Source organism: Lycorma delicatula, chromosome 12 (assembly GCF_047948215.1).
Source record: "Lycorma delicatula isolate Av1 chromosome 12, ASM4794821v1, whole genome shotgun sequence".
Taxonomy (NCBI): Eukaryota; Metazoa; Arthropoda; class Insecta; order Hemiptera; family Fulgoridae; genus Lycorma; species Lycorma delicatula.
In genome coordinates this window covers 10,183,348-10,208,931 of record NC_134466.1, presented here as the reverse complement: position 1 = coordinate 10,208,931, position 25,584 = coordinate 10,183,348, and the positions used below count along the sequence as shown (strand labels likewise).

General features: G+C 32.0%; 2 protein-coding genes across 4 annotated transcripts in view; both read left to right on the top strand.

Annotated features, from left to right (window-relative positions):
* Positions 1-13,849, top strand: part of LOC142332895 (coiled-coil domain-containing protein 39-like) — an 81,855-nt gene extending 68,006 nt beyond the window's left edge. Inside the window, exons 17-20 of one of the 2 annotated variants that reach the window (XM_075379587.1) lie at positions 105-208; positions 7,403-7,498; positions 9,489-9,616; positions 13,658-13,849. In XM_075379587.1, the coding sequence (XP_075235702.1) occupies positions 105-208; positions 7,403-7,498; positions 9,489-9,616; positions 13,658-13,683 (354 nt within the window). In that variant the 3' untranslated portion in view covers positions 13,684-13,849. The remainder of the gene's footprint in view (positions 1-104; positions 209-7,402; positions 7,499-9,488; positions 9,617-13,657) is intronic. The other variant, XM_075379588.1, reaches the window with a different exon arrangement.
* A 4,826-nt stretch (positions 13,850-18,675) lies between these two features.
* Positions 18,676-25,584, top strand: part of LOC142332990 (transcription factor E2F5-like) — a 101,322-nt gene continuing 94,413 nt past the window's right edge. For both annotated transcript variants that reach the window (XR_012758470.1, XM_075379754.1), the window contains exon 1: positions 18,676-18,997. The gene's annotated coding sequence lies outside the window, so the exon portion shown is untranslated. The remainder of the gene's footprint in view (positions 18,998-25,584) is intronic.

Genomic DNA, 25,584 nt, shown 5'->3' with positions numbered 1-25,584 from the left:
TGAAATCAGAAAGAATATAACTTTATTAATTAAATGAAGGAATTATATTTATGACAAGGGATTTCATAATTTTTATTTAAAACATATTAGCTTTACATTTGCAGAAAGATATTGAAACAAGAGAAATGCAAGAAATTAACAAGAGTGCAATCCAACAATTGGCAGATGTGGCCTATCGTTATATAGAAACTGCTCCTGTAATTAACCGGTTAGTACATTGTTCTTTCTTTTATATTATTATTATTATTTTAATTATTAGAGGCGGCTGAGAAATATAATTCATTCGGGAACATAATTGGAAAATGAAATGTTGCACAAAGCAACAGGTGCTGCCATCTTGTAGTTTCATTCTCATACAACTAATATTTCAAAAGTCATAAACCTTCTCATTTTTTGTCAGTCTTCCATTTTTATGAAGTTGAGTACACCTACTATCTCAACACATCTAAACTAATTCGCAGCGATTGAATTTTTAAAAAAAAGTGATCACTAGTGACATGCAACAATCTAAAAACCACTTACTGAAATTTTACTGTCGATCAGTGTGGATATTATTGATAAGAAGGTGGTAAAGCAAATATTGAGGATGAACCTCGCAGTAGTCGACCAGTTTCTCTGACTGGTGAGAAGACCAAAAGGAGGTGTGGGTGAATTGATTCAAAATGACTGTCACATTGCACAATGCACCACCATCCAATAGGCAAATTGAAAAAGTAAGACACATTATTTTATAACTACAATAAAATCTGTTAACAGTGAATACCACTCAAACTAACAGAAAATATTAAAAAACAGAGAGAAAGGAATGCCGTGAATTGCTTCTGAAACATTATTACAAGGCAGTTTACTTCCTTTTCAGTATTGTGATAAAGAAAAAATATTGAGTGCATCACTATAACCCAGAAGAAAAACTGCAACGCATGGAATACTGGCACTAGGGTTTGCCACAATCAAAATTCAAAATTCCAAACACATGTATATGACCCAACTACTTGAAAGTTTTTGTTTTTTTTATTGCTCCAGAGAATGAGATGAAATTGCATCTTCTAGAATTGTTGTGTGATACATAGAGAAGTTAAAGCATTTTAGATGTGTGTTGTGTTCAACAATTTACGGAGCCAGTAATTGTGCAACATGATAATGTTTGGTCATACACATACCATGCAATCGCCAAGGCTTTTGCAAAGTTCAAACTTAACCTATTCCACACCCTCCATAATCACCAGATTTGGCATCTTTCAATTTTCATTTCTTTTCTTATTTAAAAAGAGATCCTAAGAGAATTCATTCCAGTATGAATAATGAACTAACGAACACAGTGAGGTCGTGGATCAAAAAAAAACCTGCCAGCATTCTTCTTTGATAGAATAAGAAAACTGGTTCACTCTTGGGAAAAATGTGTAGCTATAAATAGTAGCAAGAACAAATAAATGAACATTTTTGTAGAAAATATTGTGCGTTATGGTCATATTTGTCATTTGACTTGAATAAGTACACTTATTCCAGCCAATACACCTAATCCATTCCAACCACATATTTCAAAAATACATGGATAAAAATATTTTTAGTTGACTTCAAATAAAACAAGGTTTACCTTGCTACCCACATCAGATTTTTTTTTTTTTTTTTTTTTTTTACACTGCACTGTCAAAAAAGTGGGATTTGGGGATTTGTTAAATAGAACGCGCAATTTTAATATATTCATCAATATTTATTTTGTTGCTTTCTAAGTAAAAGCCTCATTTAATGCAACAAATATATGCCAGCGTTTTTTCAGTCTTAGAAAGACCTTTTATATGCGCTTACCGGTATGGCCTTCAGCTCCTTCCTTGAATTTTGCTTTATGGCTTCAGTAGGTCAAAACTGGTACCCTGGAGGGGTAATTTTAGCAGTAATTTTGCCGAGTCACACGGGGCCAGATCTGTTGAATTCGGTGGCAATTCCACAAATCTGGCAGTTTCTGACTAATTTCCTCATGCAAACGCTTCAGTACGGCCAAATAGTATTCTTTAGTAGATAGTAGTTCTGTTCCTCTGGAATGAATTCGTGATGCACCAAACTACAAATATCGAAGAAAACAATGAGTATCAGCTTGACCTTTGAGCGACTTTGACGTGTTTTTTTCGGTTTCGGCTTGTTTTTTGTTACTCCATTCTGATGACTGTTGACTAATTTGAATGTCAAACTCGTAGACCCATGTTTCATCACCAGTTATGATGCGTTCCATGAATTTGGGATTAGAATTAGTGCGATCCAGCATGTCATCGGTAGGTCGTCCAGTACGAGGCATGTACTCCGACGATCTCTCAGCCCTCCTTTGAACGCTCTGTACCATTCGTAAGCACGTGTTTTTGATAAAACTAATTCACCATAAGCCTTTTCTAACATTTTTAGCGAGTCTTCATACGAAATTCCGTTCGCAACACAAAATTTAAGGCAAACGCTTTGTTCAAAAACTTTGTTCATTTTAAAAATCGTGATGCACTACTGAAGTGGACTGATTCAACCACCTACCGTAAATAAACTGGTTGACAGATCATGCTCGTTTTGGGCATTGTAATTAAGTACAGTGCTACCATCTTAAGAAAAAAAAAGTTTTAGAAAATCATTAGCTCAACCCTTTTAAAATACAAATTGCATTACTTTTTTTGACAATAATATATACATATACATATACATATATACACACACACATACACACACACACATACACACACACACACACACACACACACACACACACACACACACACACATATATATATATATATATATATATATATATGTTTGTGTGTGTGCACGCGCGCGTGCGCATTACTTGCCACCAAAAATTTTAATAAATTTATTCTTAACGAGAGAAAGTTTACCCAAGTAAGTTGATCCTAGATCAGTGAAAGATTTTTAAATAAAAAAAGATTATATGATCATGTTATATTGTTTGAAGATATTTTTGTTTTTGTAATTGTTATTTTATGTAGATTGTTATATTGTAATGCTTAATACAATGAAGTAATCCTGATACTCACATGCCAATTATTTCCATTTATTAAACTTCACGAAACACTTGAAAACTTGAGATAAAAAATTCATTTTCTTGTACTTCTGATAGGATTAGCCTACGCTCAGTAATAGTTGCTTTAAATAGTTGCGCCGGCCTCTGTGGCGCGATTGGTAGCGTCTCGGCCTTTTATCTGGAGGTCCCAGGTTCAAATCCCGATCAGGTCATCTTTCATACGCTACAAAAATTCCATTTTCCATATCCCATATCCGACGCATTAGCTTCAAGCTTATATGGTGATATCATCAAGCAAAAATAAAAATGTTATCTCTGCATCCTAACCATGTAGGGGAAGACACCCTTCGTCACCCCCTTCATTCCTAGCATTTGAGCTTTACTGGAGGTCATCTTTGAAACCTCGGCTTTTGATATATTCCAGTCCAGGATGCCACTGATGCGAATGCCATGAATGACATTCCCATCGGTGTACTACTATTTAATGAAAACAAAACATATCTTACAGAGTCATAAGCAAGACTGAAAATACCTAACTAAACTAAGGAATTGAACTATCTACCCGTAGAATGTAAAAGTGAGTTCAACACACAACACGAAACATAAAAACACTCCTTACACGGAAACAGTGGACAAAAATATAATCTATTAAACAAAACAGAATGCAAGAGAAATCCAAGCAGAGCTCTAGATCCCCTCAGCTATCATTTCCTTTGCTATGTACTCTATAAAACTTTCCGGTATTGCCCATACGGCCTGGCTCCTCCAGTTTACACGGAGTTTCAATGTCGACTTGATAAAATCAAGCCGACAGATGGTCTCCATGCGCATTAACTCGTGGTTCGAGCAATCATAAAGAATATGGTAGGTTTCATCCGATTGTCCACACTGAGAACACATCCCAGAATCTACCAAGTCGAATTTCTGCAGTCTATCCCTAAAAGCACCATGGCCGGAAAGAAATTGCGTCACACATTTATTAGGATGCAGCCCAAGAGGCATCCTGCAAACTAACAACATTTGGAAAGAGATCATGCATATAATGCCCACCCTCTGTCTCATCCCATATTACTGCATTTACGGGCACCGAAGCAGTGTCAGACTCGCTAACAAGTTCCGCAAGCTGTTACAGAAAATGCGTATGTATTCTTGCACACTACTAACTAAACCTCCACCCTTGGCGACCCCACCTCCTAGGAAACTGCTAATAAAGCAGTACTTTAGGAGAGGTTAACACCCACACACACATTCGGTCTTCACCAGCAAACATCATCCATACGAAACCACTACAAGAATACCTAAAGAGAAAAACATTCAGAAAAAATAGAACACCTAACAGATACTAAGACACATATTTATACAATCATACAATCAAGCCAACACAAAGGGAAGTGCACCACTATCCAGAAGACATGGCCACAAGACATAACTTATCCACCAAAGTACACTCAAAAGTTAATTAAATTTCCATAATCTCACCCAGAGTACACAAAGCACACACACACACACACACACACACACACACACACACACACACACACACACACACACACACACACACACACACACACACACACACATACACACACACACACACACACACACACATATATACACACACACACACATATATATACACACACACACACACATACACACCCTCACACAAACTCAACTACTTACCACTTATCACTTACCCATGCTACCGTCAGCCATAATCATTAAAAACGTGAGCAACACCCTCAGGTACCGGGAGTGGAGTGTCCACGGCCTCTCTGCACCAAAGCGACCCCCTCATGTTCGAGAGTCCAACCCAGCATCCTCAGACGCCTCATTCTCTTCCAGGCCGCACCAATGCTCGCCGTCTCCTACGAGTTTTTTCTGTTTTACTGAGTCTTCTAAAACTTTTCTATTATAATTTGCAATAATAGTCCACTGCTTCACACCCTGAAACATTATCTGCTGAAAATCAATCAACATTATCTGAATGGTCAAGAGCGAACCTAAATAGATATGATCTGTAATCACCATGCCCGGCCAGGAATTGCATAAGACTATAATCAATTGATCTGCGAGTCCTACTTCACCAACTCCTTATATTCCCAATCAGACGGTAAGTCCACCGACCTTTCTCTCCTGCATCCCACCGTTCTTGCAAAGTATTCATCAACTGTTGTAAATTGGCTACAATCAATCTCTTCTTCTTCAAAGAAGGAAGCATCCCTTATTCTCTACGCTTCCTTCTGTGAGCAATTAGCAGGTCAATTGGCATAACACCAGCCAGCACCTCTGCAGCCTCTCTTGAGGTCGTACGATAAGCTGCTGAAATCCGGAGGCAGCATTTCCTATGCAGCACAGTAAGTATTCCCATATACCTTTTATACCTCAGAACATCTACCTAGATCTCTACCCCATATAAGAGAGAAGAATACACCACACTTGTTAATAATCTCTTCCTGAGTTCTCCAGGCCCCCTGGTGTTCGGAGGTAACCGCACGCATTGTCCTCTCTGCATTGACTCCGTACCTCAATCGGGCATCAATCCAGATGCCAAGGTACTTAATGGTCATTCTGGAATCAACCTTCCTTACCGCCAGTTCCAACGACCGTGTTTGACGTCTTTTCTTAGAGGTGATAAGTGCAATCTCAGTCTTTTCAGGGGCCATCTCAAGGCCAACCCCAGCCATCCAAATGGTGATCCTATTATACAACGCCTGAATTTTATCCACAATCTCTCTCTTTGTAGTAGCCCCGACTGCGAGTACTATGTCATCTGCATAGCCGACCACAGCAACCTGTGTGAAATGCGAAGGATTCCATCATATACCGTATTCCATAAGGTCGGTCCAAGGACCGACCCCCTGCAGCATACCCCGATCAATGGTCCTAACAATCGTGCTATTCTCCGCCATTTAACAATCGCTTATCTCTTAAGTAAGACAATAATAATTTTAACAGATATGCAGGAACCTGCAGATTCCGGAAAGCATTCGCAATGGCGACATGAGAAACGCAATTGAATGAGTTTCTTACGTCCAACTCAAGGGCCTTATCACGAGGGACGCGCTCCATCGCCGTGATCAAGTCTTCCTTCGTGAACATTGGTAGATCCAGTATAATAACTTTTATATTTTATTTTTACTTTTATTTTCTTTTACTTTTATATTTAACTTTTATATTTATATTAAAATAACTTTTATATTTTAGCCTATCCACCCAAACAGTCACTGCGTATAGCATAATAGCTTCGCACATGCCTTTATACAGGATGCTCATGATCTTGAAGGCATTGTAGGCCCTCTCCACGACATATTGAAGGTCCTTCTTAAATTGCAGTTTCTTGAAACACCCCAAGGTACTTTTGAACCTGACATACTTTATACGCTGCCTGCCATCAAAACACGAACTCGCCAACTCACTACCAAATGGCCTTTGAGGAGCATCATCGTGGTCTTTTCCAAGCTAAACATCTTATGTTGATGACCTCATAGCTCAAGCATCCTGCAAGTCTGAATGGCTCTTTGTTGAACCTCCCTCTTCGAGCTTCCTTCAACCAGCAGGAGCCACAATGCAACACCCGCTGGGCAATCTCAGCTGCAGGAGAGAATCAAACTGCACCACCCACAATAAAGGTCCCAACACACTGCCCTCGGGACATGCCTTTTTTTTCTTGTTAAACCTCTGGGACTACCGTTAGGTATTGCTTCAGAGAATGAGATGATTTTTAGCGTGTGTGAAAATGCTATGCCTGACCGGGATTTATTTGAACCCAGGACCTCCAGATGAAAGACCGAAGTGCTACCATTTGCGCCATGGTGGCCAGCGGGGATATCCCTTAGACAGCATCTTATCAACCTCATGGCTGCCTTGTGGAGCAGCACATCCCGATGACTGAAGTAACTTTGTATAACTTGCAATTCACTTTAAGTACATTCTCTGTTTTGGCGTTTGTAAATAGCAGAAGACAATTAAAAGCTTCGGAAATTTCCAGGAAAATTCCCAGAACATAATCCATCTCACTGGTCGTTATCACACAGAATATGGTATATTGCATTCCTTTTACTTACTATTTTCAAGACCAGTGGTCTCTTCCTTGTTATGTTAGCAAATTTGATTTTTGAAGTGTTTTTTGTGTAGGTCAGTGTTGAATGAGTATTTTTTTTATAGTATGATGTTTGAATTTTTTTTTTAAGTCTAATTTTGAATGAATCTTCTTATATCTTCTGAATTTCATACAGAAAGGATTTTGACTGTAAAGTAGAAAAAGAAAATTTCTTAAATTCACTACAGATTTTTGTAGTGATTTAATAATGTACTTGTTGGTTACACCAAAATTAATATGAATATTAATTTTGTTTAATTTTCTTTTTTTAATTTTGGTTTGTCCAGATATTTATCTGAAAAGGAGCTGACACTTGTAAGTCCACGTAAAAGTAAGAGCAGATCAGGAATTATGCAGAGTTCTTCAACAAATCTAACACCAAGGTTTGTAACATAATTACAATAAGAGATATTTAAAAAAAAAAAGTGTAAATTCTGTGGTCATATATTTTACTATTTTTATTTTGTTTTAAATTTTGTAAGTTTTGATATGTTCTAGACTGCTTTGAGCATGTAATAAATTTTTTCTCAATTTTAATAGCTGGATATTAAAATATTATCTAGATTGGTAAGTATTTTAAAAACAGAAGAAATGCACATTGGCAAACCAGAAGTTTGTAGTATAATTTAAAGTAGTGTAATTTATTGTAGTATAGTAATTCTACTAAATACTACATTGAACAGATGCAAGTCACTTATAAACAATACACATCACCACAGAAACAAATTTTGAAAATCACCACCTAGCATCAGGATACACATGTACAAAGAGATAAAAGCAGCTGTAAAATTGAAAAATATTAATTTGTTTCTTTTCACTTTTTTTTCAGTATTTAAAACACTATTTTATTTAACAGAATGTGCCTTAATTTAATTTGAAATAAGTTGTACTAAGATTTTTAAGATCTTGTAAGCCAGAATTGTGCGCTTAATGTGAACATAATTGAGAAAGAAATACAGTGCAGTTGTGTTATATTTCTGTAAATAATATAACAAAATTTAGTACAGCAATAATAAACCAATTATAAAAATATATAATTGGTTTATATAAATAATGAACTCTACTACTGCACTGGAGTCAAAGTGTTAACCCTACAAAATTATTTTTTTTTAATTTTTTTTAATCACTAACTTAACCAAATTCACTTTAGACTGTTTCCAGCTTGTTCCAAAGACATACAATATGTTGTTTTGCAATATGGCATCATCTGACATTTCTGGCAGTTTTTTCTTTAATATAAAATAAAAGACACACATTTACAATGTAGTTAAGAAATTTCATTATTTTAAATTTACTTATATTTCAGTTAATACAAGAGATGTTAATGTCAATTTGACAGTTTCATTAGACTAGAGTGTAAATGGAGATTCCTGTGCATTCTGTGGGTTGTACACAAGGTACGGGTGTCAGCTATTACCACATAGTGCCCTGGCATGAAGCAATGTTAAACAGTAACAGTCAGTTGTAAAGAACATGGCGTCCAATGTAGTGAATGGTTATGTGGAACAGCACATTGTAATGAAATTTCTCATGAATGATGGTGTAAAACCCGGTGAGAATTATTTGTGACTCTTCGCTCAGTACTCAGTACTCAGTACAGTGATGAGACTTAGTCACAGTAAAACATTTGAGTAGTACAAACATTTTAAAAAAGGTTGTACATCAGTGAGTGACGATCCTGATCAAGGTGGTTTGGAGCCACCAAAATTATGGCCTCAGTATTTGGGATAAAAATGGCATCAATTTGGCACGGTATGGATTCATATCACATTTCTACCCTGTGAAGTCAATATTAACAGTAAGTAACTACTGCAGAGTTCTTCATGATGTGCACAATGCTCTGGAGCATTGGACACTGGACAATGCATGACTGCATACAACCTACCGCATGACATGCACACAAGATCTTGGCTGGGAATTGTTGCCCCCCCCATACTGTCTGGACCTTGCTCCCAGCAATTTATCAGCTGTTCAGGCCCTTGAAATTGTTCCTGGGATGACAGCATGTCAGCAGCAATGATGAGGTGAAGCAGTCAATCTTGGCTTCAATGTAACAAATCTTTCTACACTGCAGGTATCCAGATATTAATGAAATGCCAGGATAAATGTAGCAGAGGATTACATTGACAAATAAAAGTATTTTTTACTATTGTGTATTCTGCATTTATTAAAAATTAGTAATTCCATGTAGACCTGAACACCCCTCGTACATGTTTTTACTTTGCATAGCTGTAACTCTTTGAGTTTGTGTTAAGTACTAATTTTAGTTATCTTATATTTAAACCATGTATCAATGACTTTGCTTCAAAGAAAGTAATTGTGCAGACCTCATGGATTTTTCAAATAATGAATTTCCTTTTGATTTTTTCTTAGTATTTTGTCTGATGTACCTGGAAGAAGTTCTAGATTAAGCGTTGGAAGTGAATGCAGTACTCCTTCAATTATTAATTTAGATCCTTTTGGAATACAGCCCATGCCTAAAGCATCCATCTCTTCTACAGGTAATATTTAAGTGTTTTCTCTCCAAACAGGATAAAACTTTAATTTAAATTCATCACTTCACTTCTGAAATAAGTACATTAATTTTTTATTCCACACTGTCTGTACCACTCTTTCTAATAACAGGGAAGGCATGTTAAATCACCTGACATGTCTGGGGAGGATATATTAAACCACCTGACATGTCTGGGGAAGACATGTTAAACCACCTGACATATCTGGAGAACTAGTCAGAGTTTGCTTTTCCAGAATTTAATGATGTTCAGTGTTATAGCCAGTTCTGTTGTGAAAGTGAATATCCCACGTGTACGCATATTATGCTGAAAGTAATGGGATACTGTTTCACTCATCAATTCCTGACAAGCCTCACACACAATGTTTATTATTCTTGACAGTGACCCAGCCATTTCTAGGAATGACTTGTATCTCGTGTCAGCTTTTATACAACAGTTTCAATCTTGACAATAAAAAGACAATTAAGCATTTACTCGTTCATAATATTAACTCTAATGTGATGTTTGTAGCAGTCCTATTAAGTAATAAAAATTGAATGTCAATTAAATCCACTATGTACTGCCTATGAAATTTTATTTCAAACAACCAGTGCCCTATAATTTTTATCTTTGTATCTCTATAAAAAGGTATAAAAAAAAAAATGCTGAAACCAATACCAAAATCGGCTTGATTGCTGGTGCTAGAAACTAACACTTTTAGTTGTACAAAGTAAATATATTAATAATATGAAAGGACTGCCATTTGACCATCAGTCATGAAGGTTCTAAAAGTCCTGAAAAGCTGAACAAAGAGCTTGACAAAAATCATCAGTTGAACTGCCTTTTATTCTTAATAACAAGAAGTGTATCTAGTTCCTTTTGGGTTCAGCTATCCTCAATGGGAATGTTTGATTGATTGGGGACTGTACTGGATGTACCAGCAAAATAATTCTCAGGTCTTCAGACTCCTAGACATTACATACGTCATTACCAAATCACTTTTACTTCAAATTTATGTAATTACATTTTAAAATATATTTGACCTTCTGTCCTAAGCTGACCAAAAGTCTGTTTCGAGATTCATACTCTTAGTGTTATGTACTTTCCTAGTCTCCAAGAGTCCTCCATGATAATTAGGATTGTAATTGAAATTCACAGTACTGTTGACATCGTCATTTGTAGAGTAGTTGTGAAACTTGCTTGTTCTTCTCTGAGATAGTGAACATCTACCTGTAGTGTGTGTTCAGCCAAACTTCCTTAAATATTCCTTTCAATTGCATTGTCCAGTCACATCAACATTGTCCTTCCCCTCACCATCTAATTCCATTAGCATTTTCACAAATATTTAGATCTGATCATCAGCCATCTACTTTACCATCAATACCATTTCAGCATTCTGTAATGCACTTCCTATGATTGGATTCTCACTTCCACCCTAACAAATTGATTGGCTGTGGTGTATGTAAAATAAAACAGTATCTAAAACAACTTTAATCCATTTAAACACAATGAGGTGCCCAAATTTCTGCACTATATATATATATATATATAATATGCAATATAAAATATTACCCTCACACCAATACAGTAAAAATTTCCAATACAATGTTCGACTGCTCTGTAAAATTCCCTAGAACTAAATATTAGCTGAAGTTTGAATATTCACTTTGTATTTCAACCTCTTTACTACAATTAAAATAAGGCAAATAGGTGTTAGGTAAAATTCTATCAGGAATTTCACCTGTCAGTTAATTGTTATCAGTTGCCAGAATAAAGTAAAGAATAGTACTTTTCCTGCTGGCATATACTTATACATTTCATATATTATACTGTCATTCTGTACTATACTGTCTGCACTTTCATTAGAGCAGTACTTGGAATCCAAAAATGAATTGTTCACCAAACAATTGGTAAACTTCAGTTTTATTACATTTTGTTTCTTATAAAATTCCTGTAGTACATCCTGACCCCTGTAGTGGAAGACACCCACCTTCTGACAATCCCAATCACCACACCAACCCCTTCATTTGTAGCTCTCATGGGCTTTACCAGAGGTCATCTTTTAGACCCTCTTAACTGATACACCAGTGTACTTACACAACTTACTATTACCTTCATATGGCCTCTTCCAATCTTTTTTTTTTTTTTTTTAACCTCCAGGATCATCGTTAGTTATTGTTTCAGAGGATGAGATGAATGATTTGTAACGTGTGAAAATGCCATGCTTGACTGGGATTCAAACCTGGGACCTCCAGATGAAAAGCCAAGACACTACCACTCACACTAAGGAGGCTGGCAATGGCTTCTTCCAACTACATACATCTACCATAACTTAAAACCCTTGCGGGAGCATCATCCCCATGCCTTCCTCTAATACCAAAGGTTTTCACACAAAAACTCTTCTTATATCTAACATCAATTAGACTATGCACTCAGTCTGAAAAATTATATCCTGAAAAATTACCCAGGCCTCCCACAGGACATTGTTGTGAGAATTTTTTTCTTGATTATTAAAAAAGACTCCAAGATTCTTCCTCCAAAGCACAAATTTCCCTTACCTTACTATAGGCATATACTTACTGTTTTACTTTTATTTTGATCATTCATCAAAATTTCATTTTAACAAGTTTTGAAACAAATCCTTTTCTAAACCATTTCTTTGAAACACTGTGGCCAGTTAACCTTATCTTCTTAAATTCACTTTAAAATTGTTTTTAACTATTTTTGCTCTTCCCTTCTGCTAAAAACAACTGAATATTTCTGTAGAAGAGAATACATCTTCCTTTCCTTGTACTGAGATCCTTCTTTACACAAATTCAAGTCCCATTGAGATTTGTTCAGTTTTTAGAATTTCATATTTAATACCTCCCAAAGTATGCAGGATTGGGTATGAATCTTTTGACCTACCTAATCTAAATGCCTTATTTATATCATTACTCTTTATTTTGCAGTTAAATTCAGTTCTTAAGTTATTTAAATTAGTTATCAGTTGTTAAATTTTAAATATTTATTATAATTCAAGCTTGAAGAAGTCATTTAAATTAATTTATATTCAAGGTCTACAGACTATAATGAGTTCCGTACAAATATTTTTACATTTAATTCACTTGGCCAAGTGACTTTTACATAGGCAAGTGATCTTGGCTATGTCAGCTGCAATATCAGTATTACACTAGCATTTATCCCAACAATTATTCCAAATAAGCAAATTGTCATTCAACTTACAGTCAAAACAGAAGCATCACTCAATTCCTCATTTCAGCCTAATCAGTTAAACATAAAAAAACCACTTCATAAATTGCAAGGAATGCCCAGCTTTCACCACCACAACTCAATTCAATTCCTTATCATTTTAGTAAAATTAATATATCACGAAAAGTACATCATTGTAAGAGTATTAATGTAGAGTTCGTTTACACCAACCATCTCAGAGAAGCAAATCACAAACAATTTGTGACCTAGACATTTTATATGTGGGAAATAAACCTTAACTCACTAAAATTATATGGAACGGGACAAAATCATACAACACTAATTTATATATGTACAAGGATACTTTTGACTAGACAAGATATACTTTATAAAATAAAGTATAATAAATATAGACAAGTACTTTATTTTTAAATTAAATACTCCCACTTGCTTTTTCCACCCTATGCACCTGGGATCTCATTTTATCATGAATAATTTTTCCTGTATAGATTCATCAAAACCTTATAAACAAGTAGTAGTGGCTGCTTGGTATGAGCTCTCTGGAGGTTGAGACTAGATATCTGAAGGTCCTGCACGTCTTGATTGCTCATGATGATAGTAATTTATAGTTGAAAATCAATCAACAAGTATACAGAACAGCTTGATGTAATACAATTTGGCAATGGTTATTCTGCCACCACCCAAACCTGCGACCAACACACTATTATAAATTATGACCAAATCAAAAGAAACTTTACAACAGAAAATATGTAACACTAACACTCATCAACCATCAGAAATGATGTTTATCATACAAAAATTATATATCATTGTCATTTTCAATTGTTTTTGTTTTAGAGTCCATAACCAAGAAAAAAAAATGAGGAAATGGGAATCTTTTATCAGACTATTTGAATACAATTGCAATCGTTCTGGTTTGTGGTTTTAATCAGTAGCTTTACAATTTTAACTTCTAATTATTGTATATTTTTTACTGAAATTGTTTTATTGAGATCAATGTATCAATATATTGTGAATAATAAATGTGAAAAAGAATTTTATTTGTTTTTTTTTAATTAGAGAGTTTTTTCTCACAAAAAAAGGAAAAGAATCAGATACAAATTTATAAATGAAAAAAACATATATATAAAATGTCATTTAAATGAGTAGACATTATAAAAGTCATTCCTTAATCTTGTTTTGAGAATTTAGTGAATTTTAATGTGTCCTGATTATGGTTTTCTGCCGACATCCAAACAGTACTTTATTTTTATTCACATTCACACCAGCATGATAAGTCTAATATTGCTTCATTTCCTCTCACACCTTCCAGGGGAGGTTTGAGTAAAAAGTTGGCTTCTTCTACATACCATACAATTTTGAGAAGAGCTCAAAAAAGGTTTGAAAGTTATTGTTAACAAACCCGTAGCTTATCCTAACATATTATTTAGAATATATTAAAAGCTATTTAGAATCTACATAAATAGAATTATATAGAAGAATCAATTTATTATAATATACATTAAAGTCTACTATCGCTCTTAATGTTCTGCTCATATCTTTGGTAAAACTACCCTGATCTTCCAGGGCATCCCACCTTCCAAATGATTTTCTTGAATTTTGACTAGCTTCTTGCTGAATCCATGTTGAGCATTTAGAGATTTATAGAGCAGCTTCATCCGTGGTATTTGTAAGCAGACCACAAATTATATACCCTCCTAATTCATATACATATACCACCTCTCCTGCATAGTGATTCTCAGACTACACCTTTTTTTTTTTTTAAATTAAGGAATAAAATTTCTGTGCTTTTTAATTGCAACAGGGTTGGTTTCTTTTAACTCTGGTTGTTTTAAAATTGTATACTAAATATCTTGCTTTAAAATAATGAAGCATTTTCTTCTGTATAACCTTTTCCAAGGTTCAGTGGTGACATGGAAGCTCTGTTATCAGTCTTAAATGCTTTGAAACCCTTTACCTATGTAATCAAATATATTCAATCCATGAGATGTTTTTTAGTCGTTTTTTATGTTTAGTCTGTTTTAGATTTCGTACGGTTTGTGTAGTTTTTATATACTATTTGCAAAATTTGCATGTTATGGTAAATATATTTGTTCATGTTTCCTGTTTCTACGAAGCTATTTTAAAAATTTGATTCTGCTGTTGGGTGTTGTTCTAAAAACTGTTTTTATGTGTGTGTGTTTATATATATATATATATATATATATATATATATATAGGAACAAGATTTTACAAATACAGTATAGTAAGTGAACAAGCATATAACACTGATTTAATATATTATTATATTACAAACAAAGTGTGATCAAAATCATTTTTTTTTTTTTTTTAATTGCATGCTTTAATTATCTGGCTCACTACACTATTAATTCATTATTATTTAGACAAAAATAACACATTCTGTTGTCACAGTCGATATATTCTCTAGACAGGTATGACAGTTTGTGATGTAGATTGCATGACGAAAAGATTGCTAAGTGAACTTTAAGGCTACACCAACAAATGCTTTTTGCAAGTGTTTTGAGGATTGGAAAAAACACTGACATAATTGTGTCAAATCTCTAGTGGACAATATCAGTAAAGAAGAATAGTAAATTCTTTTAAAAATTAAAATGCTCTATATTTTATCACACATAATTATACAATTTCATAACATTTTTTTTTAAATTGTCATTATTAACAACAGAGCTACCAGTCTTATCAGTACAATGAAGAAGATGCTCCAAAAGATCTTTTGGAAGAAAACTATAATTATAAAAATGAGCTTATTCCGTATTCAATAATTTTAATTGTCATGTTTCATCATCCTTTTACCTGTCAGAAATACATCATAACATATTGTTATTGAAAAATAAAAGAAGTTTCTGTCCCAGTATCTTACAGCTGTGAAAAGATTCAAGTCTTGTAATATGTTTTAGTAATTAACCATTAACCAGTAATGGTTTTCCATAACAAAAATAAATGCCTCAAAACACTGTTGAACTTCAAATTACATTATCTTTGGAAGTGTCGTATTGACTTCAAAATATTTAATGTACTGTCAAATTTGACAGTAATTTTATTTGAGCCACTGACCCAGGAATTTGCCTCATCAGCAAAAATTGCATTGTTAAACAACCAATTTATCTGTGGTTTCTCTTGTATTGACATGCATTACTGCCAATCCCAAGCCATTCATAATCGGTAAATATTGTGAGACAGTGCCAACTGTACGTGTACATTTTGTTTGTTATTATGAAAGATAATAATCTTACGGACCACACCCAACAGATAGAATATGAATTTTTAAAGTGCAGGAATTCTTTATAAATAATTTTTACAGATTGTGTTTGAAAAAGTAATGAATTTGAGAAATCATTTATAATTAGTTTAACACATTTTTATACAATATGGACACCATTCAGTCCTCTTAATTATACACTGAACAATAACGAAAAATAACTTTCAGTTAATAAGAAAATACAGGTATTGTTTTTCTTAGATAACACCATAAATACACTCTGCCACTGAGATTGGGAGTGTATTCAGCCTTTACCTAGAGGTGGTTCTGGGTTCTAATCGCAGGCAGGTATAGAATTTTTCATATGCAAAAAAATTCTACTTTCATATCTCATGGACAAGCTTAAATCTTATGTTGCAAAACTATTAAGGAAAAAATATATAAACATTTTCACATTTTGAGTGCTATCAAAAATTCATTCGTTATCAGCATCCTGACTGATGAAAACATAATTTGAATTCAGTTATTCATCATGGAGCATATGCAGTGCAGATGATAACCATCATTGTTCAGATGGAATTCAAGACTAATTATTACAAAGAAATTTCTGACTGTTTACATGTGATCCTCAGTTAAACAGATCACTAGTCAAAATAAGACTTTTAGTTCCAAGAGAGAGGTTGATAAGATAATTACAACCAAAATACATTCATATTCTAAAGAAATTTTAAAAATGCTCCACCTTCTCAAAGTTATAATTGATTTTATATAAATGTTTCAATTTTAAGCAATACAGACATATTTACAAAGAAATTACACAAAATTTATAGCAAAATGATTAAGAGCAAAAGAGGTAGAGGAAATTTCAGTAAGTTTAGTGTATATGCTACTTACCATCCTATCATATGTCATAAATCATAAGTGGAGTATTTGGGATGTGAACAATCTTATTAGCTAGTGAAATTTATGAGATTCTGAAGGTAAATTTTCTTCAAAATAATAAATGAAAACCCATTGTAACTAGATGTGTGATGATTATGGGATTTCTGCTATATTAAACAAGGAGGCATACATTAATAACATATCCTTGTTTGCACTATATGGAACATGATGATTCACATGATCACGGAAGTTGTCTAATATAGCCTCCCTTTTACATTTATTATTTTATTATTAAAACCTTAGTCATTATTTTATTACTTCATTCAGTCGTTTAGAAATGATAAATAAATTTCCCTTTATTAATATCTTACATAGGTACATATAATGTTGATCATCAGAATTGGTAGGTGAGAATATTTCATAGTTAAGAATATTTCATTAAAAAAATATATTTTCCTAGAAGCCATCGAGCATTATAAGAATAAATTTTATTTGAACATAAAAACTTTTTAATTGCTGATGCTGCAAAAACAATAATATTAATCCTGAAAAATGTATTATAATAATTTTACACCTCATTTTCTGGTTATGCGTAAAGGTCAATCAAATTGATTTGTTTGGAAAAAATGTAAGAACTATTGTGAACTGAATAAATTTTTTATTAAAAATTATATCAGTGTATTTCCAGAATATTCTGAAAATAAAATAGTAAGTTAAAAATTTGATATTGATATTATATTGATATTGATATTGATATGTGATATTGTTAATTTTAAATGTACTTAATGAAATATTTCCTTAATACTTGCTTTTAATGAAGTTAATTATGATCTGTAAAGCTATTATAACGATTACATGAATTTATTTAAAATTGTAAACGTTTGAAATTAAAATAATTTAAACATTTTAAGTAGGTATGCTACAATCAAAAACAAGACAGCCCCTTAGTGATATTATTTTTTAATTGCCCATTCTATGAGAAAATAATATTAATAATTTTTAGAATGTAATTTCAAAATTATGTATATTTGTTTTATAAATATTATTTCACCTGCTGTTAATTCAAAAACTTCAATCAGCCGCCATAATATACGAAATTAATGTAAATAAACATAACGAATATTTTGCAGGTTTGCCAAAATAATCTTTGTTTAAGTAAATTTCTGTTCTAAGTTGGTCATGAAGGAAAATATGAAATAGACCTTCTTCCACGAAAATTGACAAATTTTTGTTTAACAGTTGTTAATTTTGTTGAAATTATTATTTATTTACATTTAAATTATTTATTTCCTACGCCAAATGCAATCAATTTGTGAAGTTTATATATCCAAAATGTTTATAAGTCAAGAATCATATTTAATATTGTTTACAACAGTTTAAAATTTTCAAAATTATTCGAATTGATCTTTAGATGTAAGTTTAGGAAAATTATTTTTTTCTTTTTGTACAAGCCACTGCCACTTCTTATGCGTCGCTAACCTCTCAGCTAGTGTTCTGTAACGAGCGGACGTAAGCACAGTTTAGAAGTAGATCCGATAAAAACTTATATTTTGTTTCAATAAAGTAGATTATGCTGTCGTAATGAGAAATAGACTGTGATGAATAATTTGTGTTAATGAATTTAATAAACACTGCTTAGGGCCCTGTATTTTTGTGATGAAGTTACGTTGTGCTCAGTACAGGGCTCAAGGAAAATGTGATTATGCGGGAATTTCAAGTTTTGAGTTCGCGCCATTTGGGTTACGATGCTACTGGTCGAGCAGCTGTGCTTGCATAGGGCTGTATCTCCTGTGTTCGAAAGTTGTTGTATGGCATTTCGGTTGTTTTTATTTTATTTATGTTAGTTATTTATTTTATTTCATTTAAGACGAGGCTATGATCTTTCGAAATTAGTCTTATTAAGTCGAGTTGATTCACTAAAGTATATATTCATGTGTTGATGGATTTAAAGGCCGTGTCGTTATGCGGTGACGGAGGCTTGGAAGCCAAACCAAACAAAAGGCAATCTTGTCCCTTCATGTCGGCTTCGTTTTTGTAAACGTGAACATGTTAAATTTTGCTTAAAATCAGTTAAGGTATGTCTATTATAAATGTAATAGATTGTGGTATCCATAATTAAATTAATTTTTTTGTTTAAACTAAATGTATTTCTGATAAATATTGCCAGGTTTTATTTTGATGTGAAATATAGTTACGAATTAACGATTCGTGATGTGTTCAAAAAAAATCGACATTACAAGGTGATGTTGGGATTTTTTTTACGTCTGATAAAAAATAGATATTGCTAATATAATATCTATTAGATAAGCAGTTAAAATAGTAGTTCTGTTTCTTACCTGAAATTAGCTTCGAAAGTTGTGGTAATGTATTCGTGGAATTACGTGAAATAATCCACTTGAAGATTTTTTTTAAGAGGAATTTTTACCCATGATTAATAATATTGATTATTTAGATTTCATGTTTTCGTACTTTTAAACGTGTTTGTCTTCATTCGATTGTGTCGTCGGGTTTGAAGCAATTCTGTGTTTCGTTTATCGAAAATATTTTCTAATAAAAATGTAACGAATATTAATAGTAAATTATACTTCTGGATTTAAATATACTTTTTCATTGAAAGATATTAAGTTTAGATGTAATAATTATTTCAGTTTGGCTTTCTTTTTTTTTTGTACTGCAGTATGAATGTAATCTTGCCCTGTATTGGGTTTTTTTGGGGGAATGGGGTTAAGGCGTGATTTATGGGTGAATTTTGTTTTGCCTCTCCAGATTAGAAGTATTAAAGAATTTTCTCATTATCACTACATTTAGAAAGAAATATTAATAAGTATTTCATTCTATGGGAATTATGAAGTTATGTTTTCCCTAAAATTTATCTTGTAACATAATGTAACGTACTGAAGTTTATATTAATGTTTAGTTGAATTTGTTTTTTGTATTGTTATTGAGTTTATTTTAGAAAAATATATGTATCTTCACTATGTGTAAATTTGTGGGTACACAAATTGTGAATTTGTGTACCTATAATTTCCTAGTTAGCAAACTATCAGTTATTGTTTTTTTTCTAACAACCAACATCAGAAAATTGATAGTCTCACATTTCTAGTTCAGTTAACTTTATCAGCTTAACTATATGTCTAAATTAAGTCAATATAATTAATTTTGATTTAAACATGTAACCGAGTTTTAATAGGTAAATATTCTTAATTATGTAATTTTAAAGTCCTTTCTGATCGTGAGTGGTTTTTAGTGCAAATAACAATAATAGTGTTATAAATTTATTTATCCAAGATATATGAATGTTTATTAAATGTGGATAAGTGATCTAGTTATGGGGAGTGTTATCCTGTTATTTCTTGTTTAGATCTCTGTTTCAATAGATAGGTAGATAAATACCTTATTTTACTTTCTTATATTTTTAGTATTTATACAGGTAGCCTTTACTAAAAGTTACTGAACTTTTTCCTTGAGTTATTTTTTTACTTTAATTCAAGGTTAAGTAGATAATTTTTAAGGCAAATTTTATTCCTGGGTCAGTGTACTTGGTTATTTAGTTTATTTTTCTTTTTGTTTTTATCTAAAACTGCAAAAAGTGTTTTAAGTAACTGTAATTATAACTATTTTATAAATAACTACTGTTGGCATGGACCACATGGAGCTTATAGGTTATAAATATGGTGGACATAATTTTTACCTTTTTTTACATCTTTGTGATATTTTTAAATATGTTTGTGTGTTTTATGTTACAACTTTGAATATAATGAAATATTGTGTTATATTAATAATGATCATGTATGTTTACTTTTAATAATGCATTTATTGCATAATTGATGCTGAGATAGAATATTTATGCTGTTTGGTTTGGTCAGGTTTGATTTTGATTTTCTTTATTGATATTTTATTGTTATGCTGCTGAAAAGTTTATTGTTTACTGCTATGTAAATAGATGTCTTCAATCTTTAAAATGATTGCATTGAATTAGATAGATGAACATTAGATGTTAGGTTACTGGTTTTATTCCATGAGGAGCAGTGTTTACATTATGTAGTTTTAGGTATTCAATAAATCTGTTCTCAGTTTATGAGAAATATCAGTTAAATCTTTCTAATCTTTTTTTTTATTATTATTCTTAGGCATGTATATATATTTATTTTTTAATATCTAGGCTACAAATTCCACCACATGTTTAAGAAAATTATTAGAGGTTTAGTTGTACTCATATGATTATTTTGTTTTCATGTAATAATGTAATCCATGCTATTTAATTGTCTAAGATGTGTGAATGCTCCAAAACATTGTTTTATAAATTACATAAAAATTGTTTTTGTTAATGTTATTTCAAGCTCTTGTTATTTCAAAATAGCATTGTTTTATTTATAATGTATAAATATTGTCACTTGCTTTTATATGTATTGTTTATTTCCATTGTTTCATAATATTAAGTTATAATTTCTGGTTAGCCTTCTTATTTTGTATTACCTAACTTTTATTATTTGACCTAATTTTTTTAAATTTTGATTTGTAGTTGTACTTCAGATCTTTATTTTTAGTTAATTTTATATAGGGAGATTGTTACCTCAAAAACTAGAATTATGTTATAATTACTATGAATCTGTTTTTTATCTAGCATAATATATTCAACTACAGCTCTGTTTCAGTCCACTCTTATTTCTGTTCATTTTATTATTTTTAACAGTTAACTCTGTTTTACTTGTAAACAAGCATTGGCAGTAAGCTCCTTTTTTATGTTTTATTTTAAATATGTTTGTATTAAAGGTACTTAAATGAATGCTTAGGAAACTGTTTTCTGGTAGTTTAGAGGAGTATAAAAGTAGATCCTTGCTTTTATTTATTTAAACTAATTAATAGATATTATTTTCAAACCAGACATCTTTGAAAATAAATCGAATATGTGAATTTATATTTTCTCCGCCCAAAATATTCTGTCCTATGATGTATACATAAAAGTGCTTTTCAGTGAATATGTTACATAATCACTTTGATGATAGGTATTTAAATTCAATTTTTACTGAATTTCTTACAATTTATAAATTTCAAACAATAAGTAAGGTGACTTAAGTTGCCAAAGAAACTTAACTAACCTTTCAATCATATTGTTTTAGTGTTCTCATTAACCAGCTGATATTTATAGTTTGTTAGAGATCTCCTGGATTCTTGTTCAGATCTAATCCAAATTTATTTATTTTTAACTATGTATTATTCCTGTTAAAATGCAAATTGTAGGATTTCAAATGATGAAACTCTCCCAGGAATCACTGACACAAAACCGATTATTGTGATGTAATTGGCCATCATGTTGCTAGTTTTGAAATGTGCAATTGTAAGTTAAAAGTAAGATTTGTATGTAGGTGGTGTTTACATAACTATGTTGTGTGTTTGCTTTGTAAAAATCTGTAAAACTGATTGTATTTGCCAACAATACACAACCAAAAAATAAAATTCTCACATTTATTGTGGGAAGCGTTGATGCAAGACACTTTATGTAGGTATGCGTTAGGGAAAGCCTGACTTCACCCAATTGGTACCTTAGTTCCACGTCAGGCTTCTTGAACATCTAAGAACAGAGAATATAATCCTTGGATGTATTTATTAATTTAACCACTTGCACAGGTATTAAAAAACATGATGGATGTTCAAGAAGTTTTTCCACACCTACCTTTGGTCTGATAAAATTATCGACCACAACAGAAAGGGTTAGATTTGTGGATAAGTATTGTATGCTTAAAGTACTTTAAGCATCTAGGCATCCTCCAGATTGTGACCATTGCATTCTAGATTTCTTGAAAGATTGGGGTAACCTTACTCAGGATTAGCAAAACACCATTGTATCAGTCATGTATAAACTTTTCCTTCAGATACTAAAGTTCAGCTGAAAATAAATAAAATGTTACACCATATCATCACTTAACATTACAGATTTATAATATTCTTTCACAGATGACTACTATATTTCAAAAAGTAGAAAATTAATTGCAATGTCCACTGTATAGAATTATACTATATATTATTGTATACTACATTATACAATGTTATAAAGTATACTATAATGGTAATTAAGAAGTTTTTATGGTATTTGGATTTATGTTATTTAGTAGATTTTAAAGTGATAGATAGGTAATAGTGATTGTAGGTGATAGACCAACCAGGTTTACTCGTCCTAAGGCTTTTTTCAAGAAGCATTTGAAAGAATGTTACGTTTTTATTTGGTTAAAAAATTTAACTGGCCCTTTTTAAATCTACTAGGATTATTGTCTCTGATATTTGAGTAAATTGTAAACAAACTATTTTAATTTTGCAGTACATAATTATGCATGTGCATATAATTCATATATGTGTACGTATAACGTTAAATGCATCGGTCTGAATTACTTTCTTTTAAATTAACGATGTCCATTGTAAAACATAGCTCCTTGAGGCAACTACAGGAAACTAATATACATCCTTCACCTTTGCGTGAAATGTTTAGTGTATGCTTTTTTAATATTGTCGTTTATGGTTATAATTTCTTGTTAAATAAATTTGAATTTATAAATAAAAAGATAAAAATAGTTTTAATTTTTTAAATATATTTTCGTTTGCCGATGAAATCTTGTTGCCTTTGTTTAATACAGCTTTCCATCATTGTCTACCTTGTGTGTTATATACTCATTCTGGTATATCTGTCGACAAACCCACTAGTTTGGTCTAGTGGTAAACGCGTCTTCCCAAATCAGCTGATTTGGAAGTCGAGATTTCTAGCATTCAAATCCTAGTAAAGGCAGTTACTTTTATATGGATTTGAATACTAGATTGTGGATACCGGTGTTCTTTGGTGGTTGGGTTTCAGTTAACCACACATCTCAGGAATGGTCAAACTGAGACTGTACAAGACTATACATCATTTACACACTCATACATATCATCCTCTGAAGTAATACCGGAATGGTAATTACCGGAGGCTAAACAGGAAAAGAAAGAAGGTATACCAATCGACAAGGCAAGGTCCATTTTCAAAGAATTAATTAACTACTGCTCTGTACAGTCACACTCACATTCCAGTGGTACTAGTAAAGTAATTGCAACTTCTACCATGAGATTAGAATGCTGTTTAAATATTATTGTCTGTTTGTATGGACACAAACACACATGATAGTGTTATCATATGTTACCCAGATCTAACAAAAAAAGGACTGTTAGAAATTACCAAACTACACCGCCCAGAACCACAATACGAATTAGATGAAATACTAAATAATAAAGAAATTGCGGTGCTTGGATTGCCACCTTACCACCCAGATTTTAACTTAATTTAATTTATTTTGAATCTAGCTTAAAAAAATTTTAAGACCACAGTATGTCCCACTTGTCATTAACAAAACTGAGAGCTGTTACATTAGATGCAGTTTCGTCAATTGTTGCAGAAGACTGGAAAAGATCAGTGTCGAAAGTTCAGGAGATAATGGATTCTTCCTGGAAAATAGATGCATTAATGGAAGATGCTATTGAAAGCAAAATTATAAATATAGGGATGAATGATGATGAGACGTAGGTAGTGAAGACGAATTTGAAATTAATTCCGGTGGAAGTGAATCTGAGTCAAGCTCAGAAATTATGTGTTTTTGGTTATCACAGAAGATAATTCTTTGGAAACTGATGATGGACTGTATTAAGGACATATTGATTGTTTAATTATTTATAAATTTATATAAAAATATTATTTAATTTTTTTTATTCCACAGCTATGTCCAACTTGTAGCGATCAACTATGGTGCTGTTTTATTGAAAATGTTTACTTAATTAAATTATTGTAATTAATTGCAGGTTAAATTTATTTAATTTATAAATATAGTAATATAAATAAATATTTTTATTGTGTTATTACTGTAATCGGAAAAAAATTAACAGTTTCCAAAAAATACAGTGACCTATTTTAAACAGACAGTATTTCTTGTTTAGAACAGATTGACAAGCATGTCACTGTTCAGTGGACTGTACTGTTGTGTTATACCCATCTCTGTCTATAACCAAGCAAAACGACAGTGCTGCGGTCCTCCATGAATATGAACTTTGCCTTGTCGACTCGTAGCTTTCTTCTCTTATGATAGCGTTTTATATCTAATTTTATATTCTGTATTTTAGTGGTTTAGGTTTTTTTTCTAACTAAAAAGATCGATTCAAGAATGGTTACTAACCATTGTGTTTCGGGATATTAATCAATTTTTTTAATATCATCGTACTTATTGTTTTTGAATGAAATACTTTTCAAAAAAAAATCTGGAAAATGCTGTCTCAAAGAAAATTTCATATTACAAAATTAATGTTTATCAATATTACTGATATGCATTGTTCCACAACGTGCAGTACAAATTTTGATTTAATTTTTGTTTATTACAACAAAAAAGTTTTTCTTGTAAATTTTAATGTTTTCTGAACAAATTGATAATATGTACAGATTTATTAATTAATTAATTTAAAAAATTGAAGATATTTACTTTATTTTTAAGATCAAATATATTAGAATAAGTCTTTTTTAATGTTTATTTCAATATATAATATTATGAAAGAATGAGAAAATATTTTCTCATTTATTTTTTATGTTAAAATAGCCTATAATCTTACTCTGAATTTTTGCTGCAAGTACAAAATATATGTAATGAATATTTTT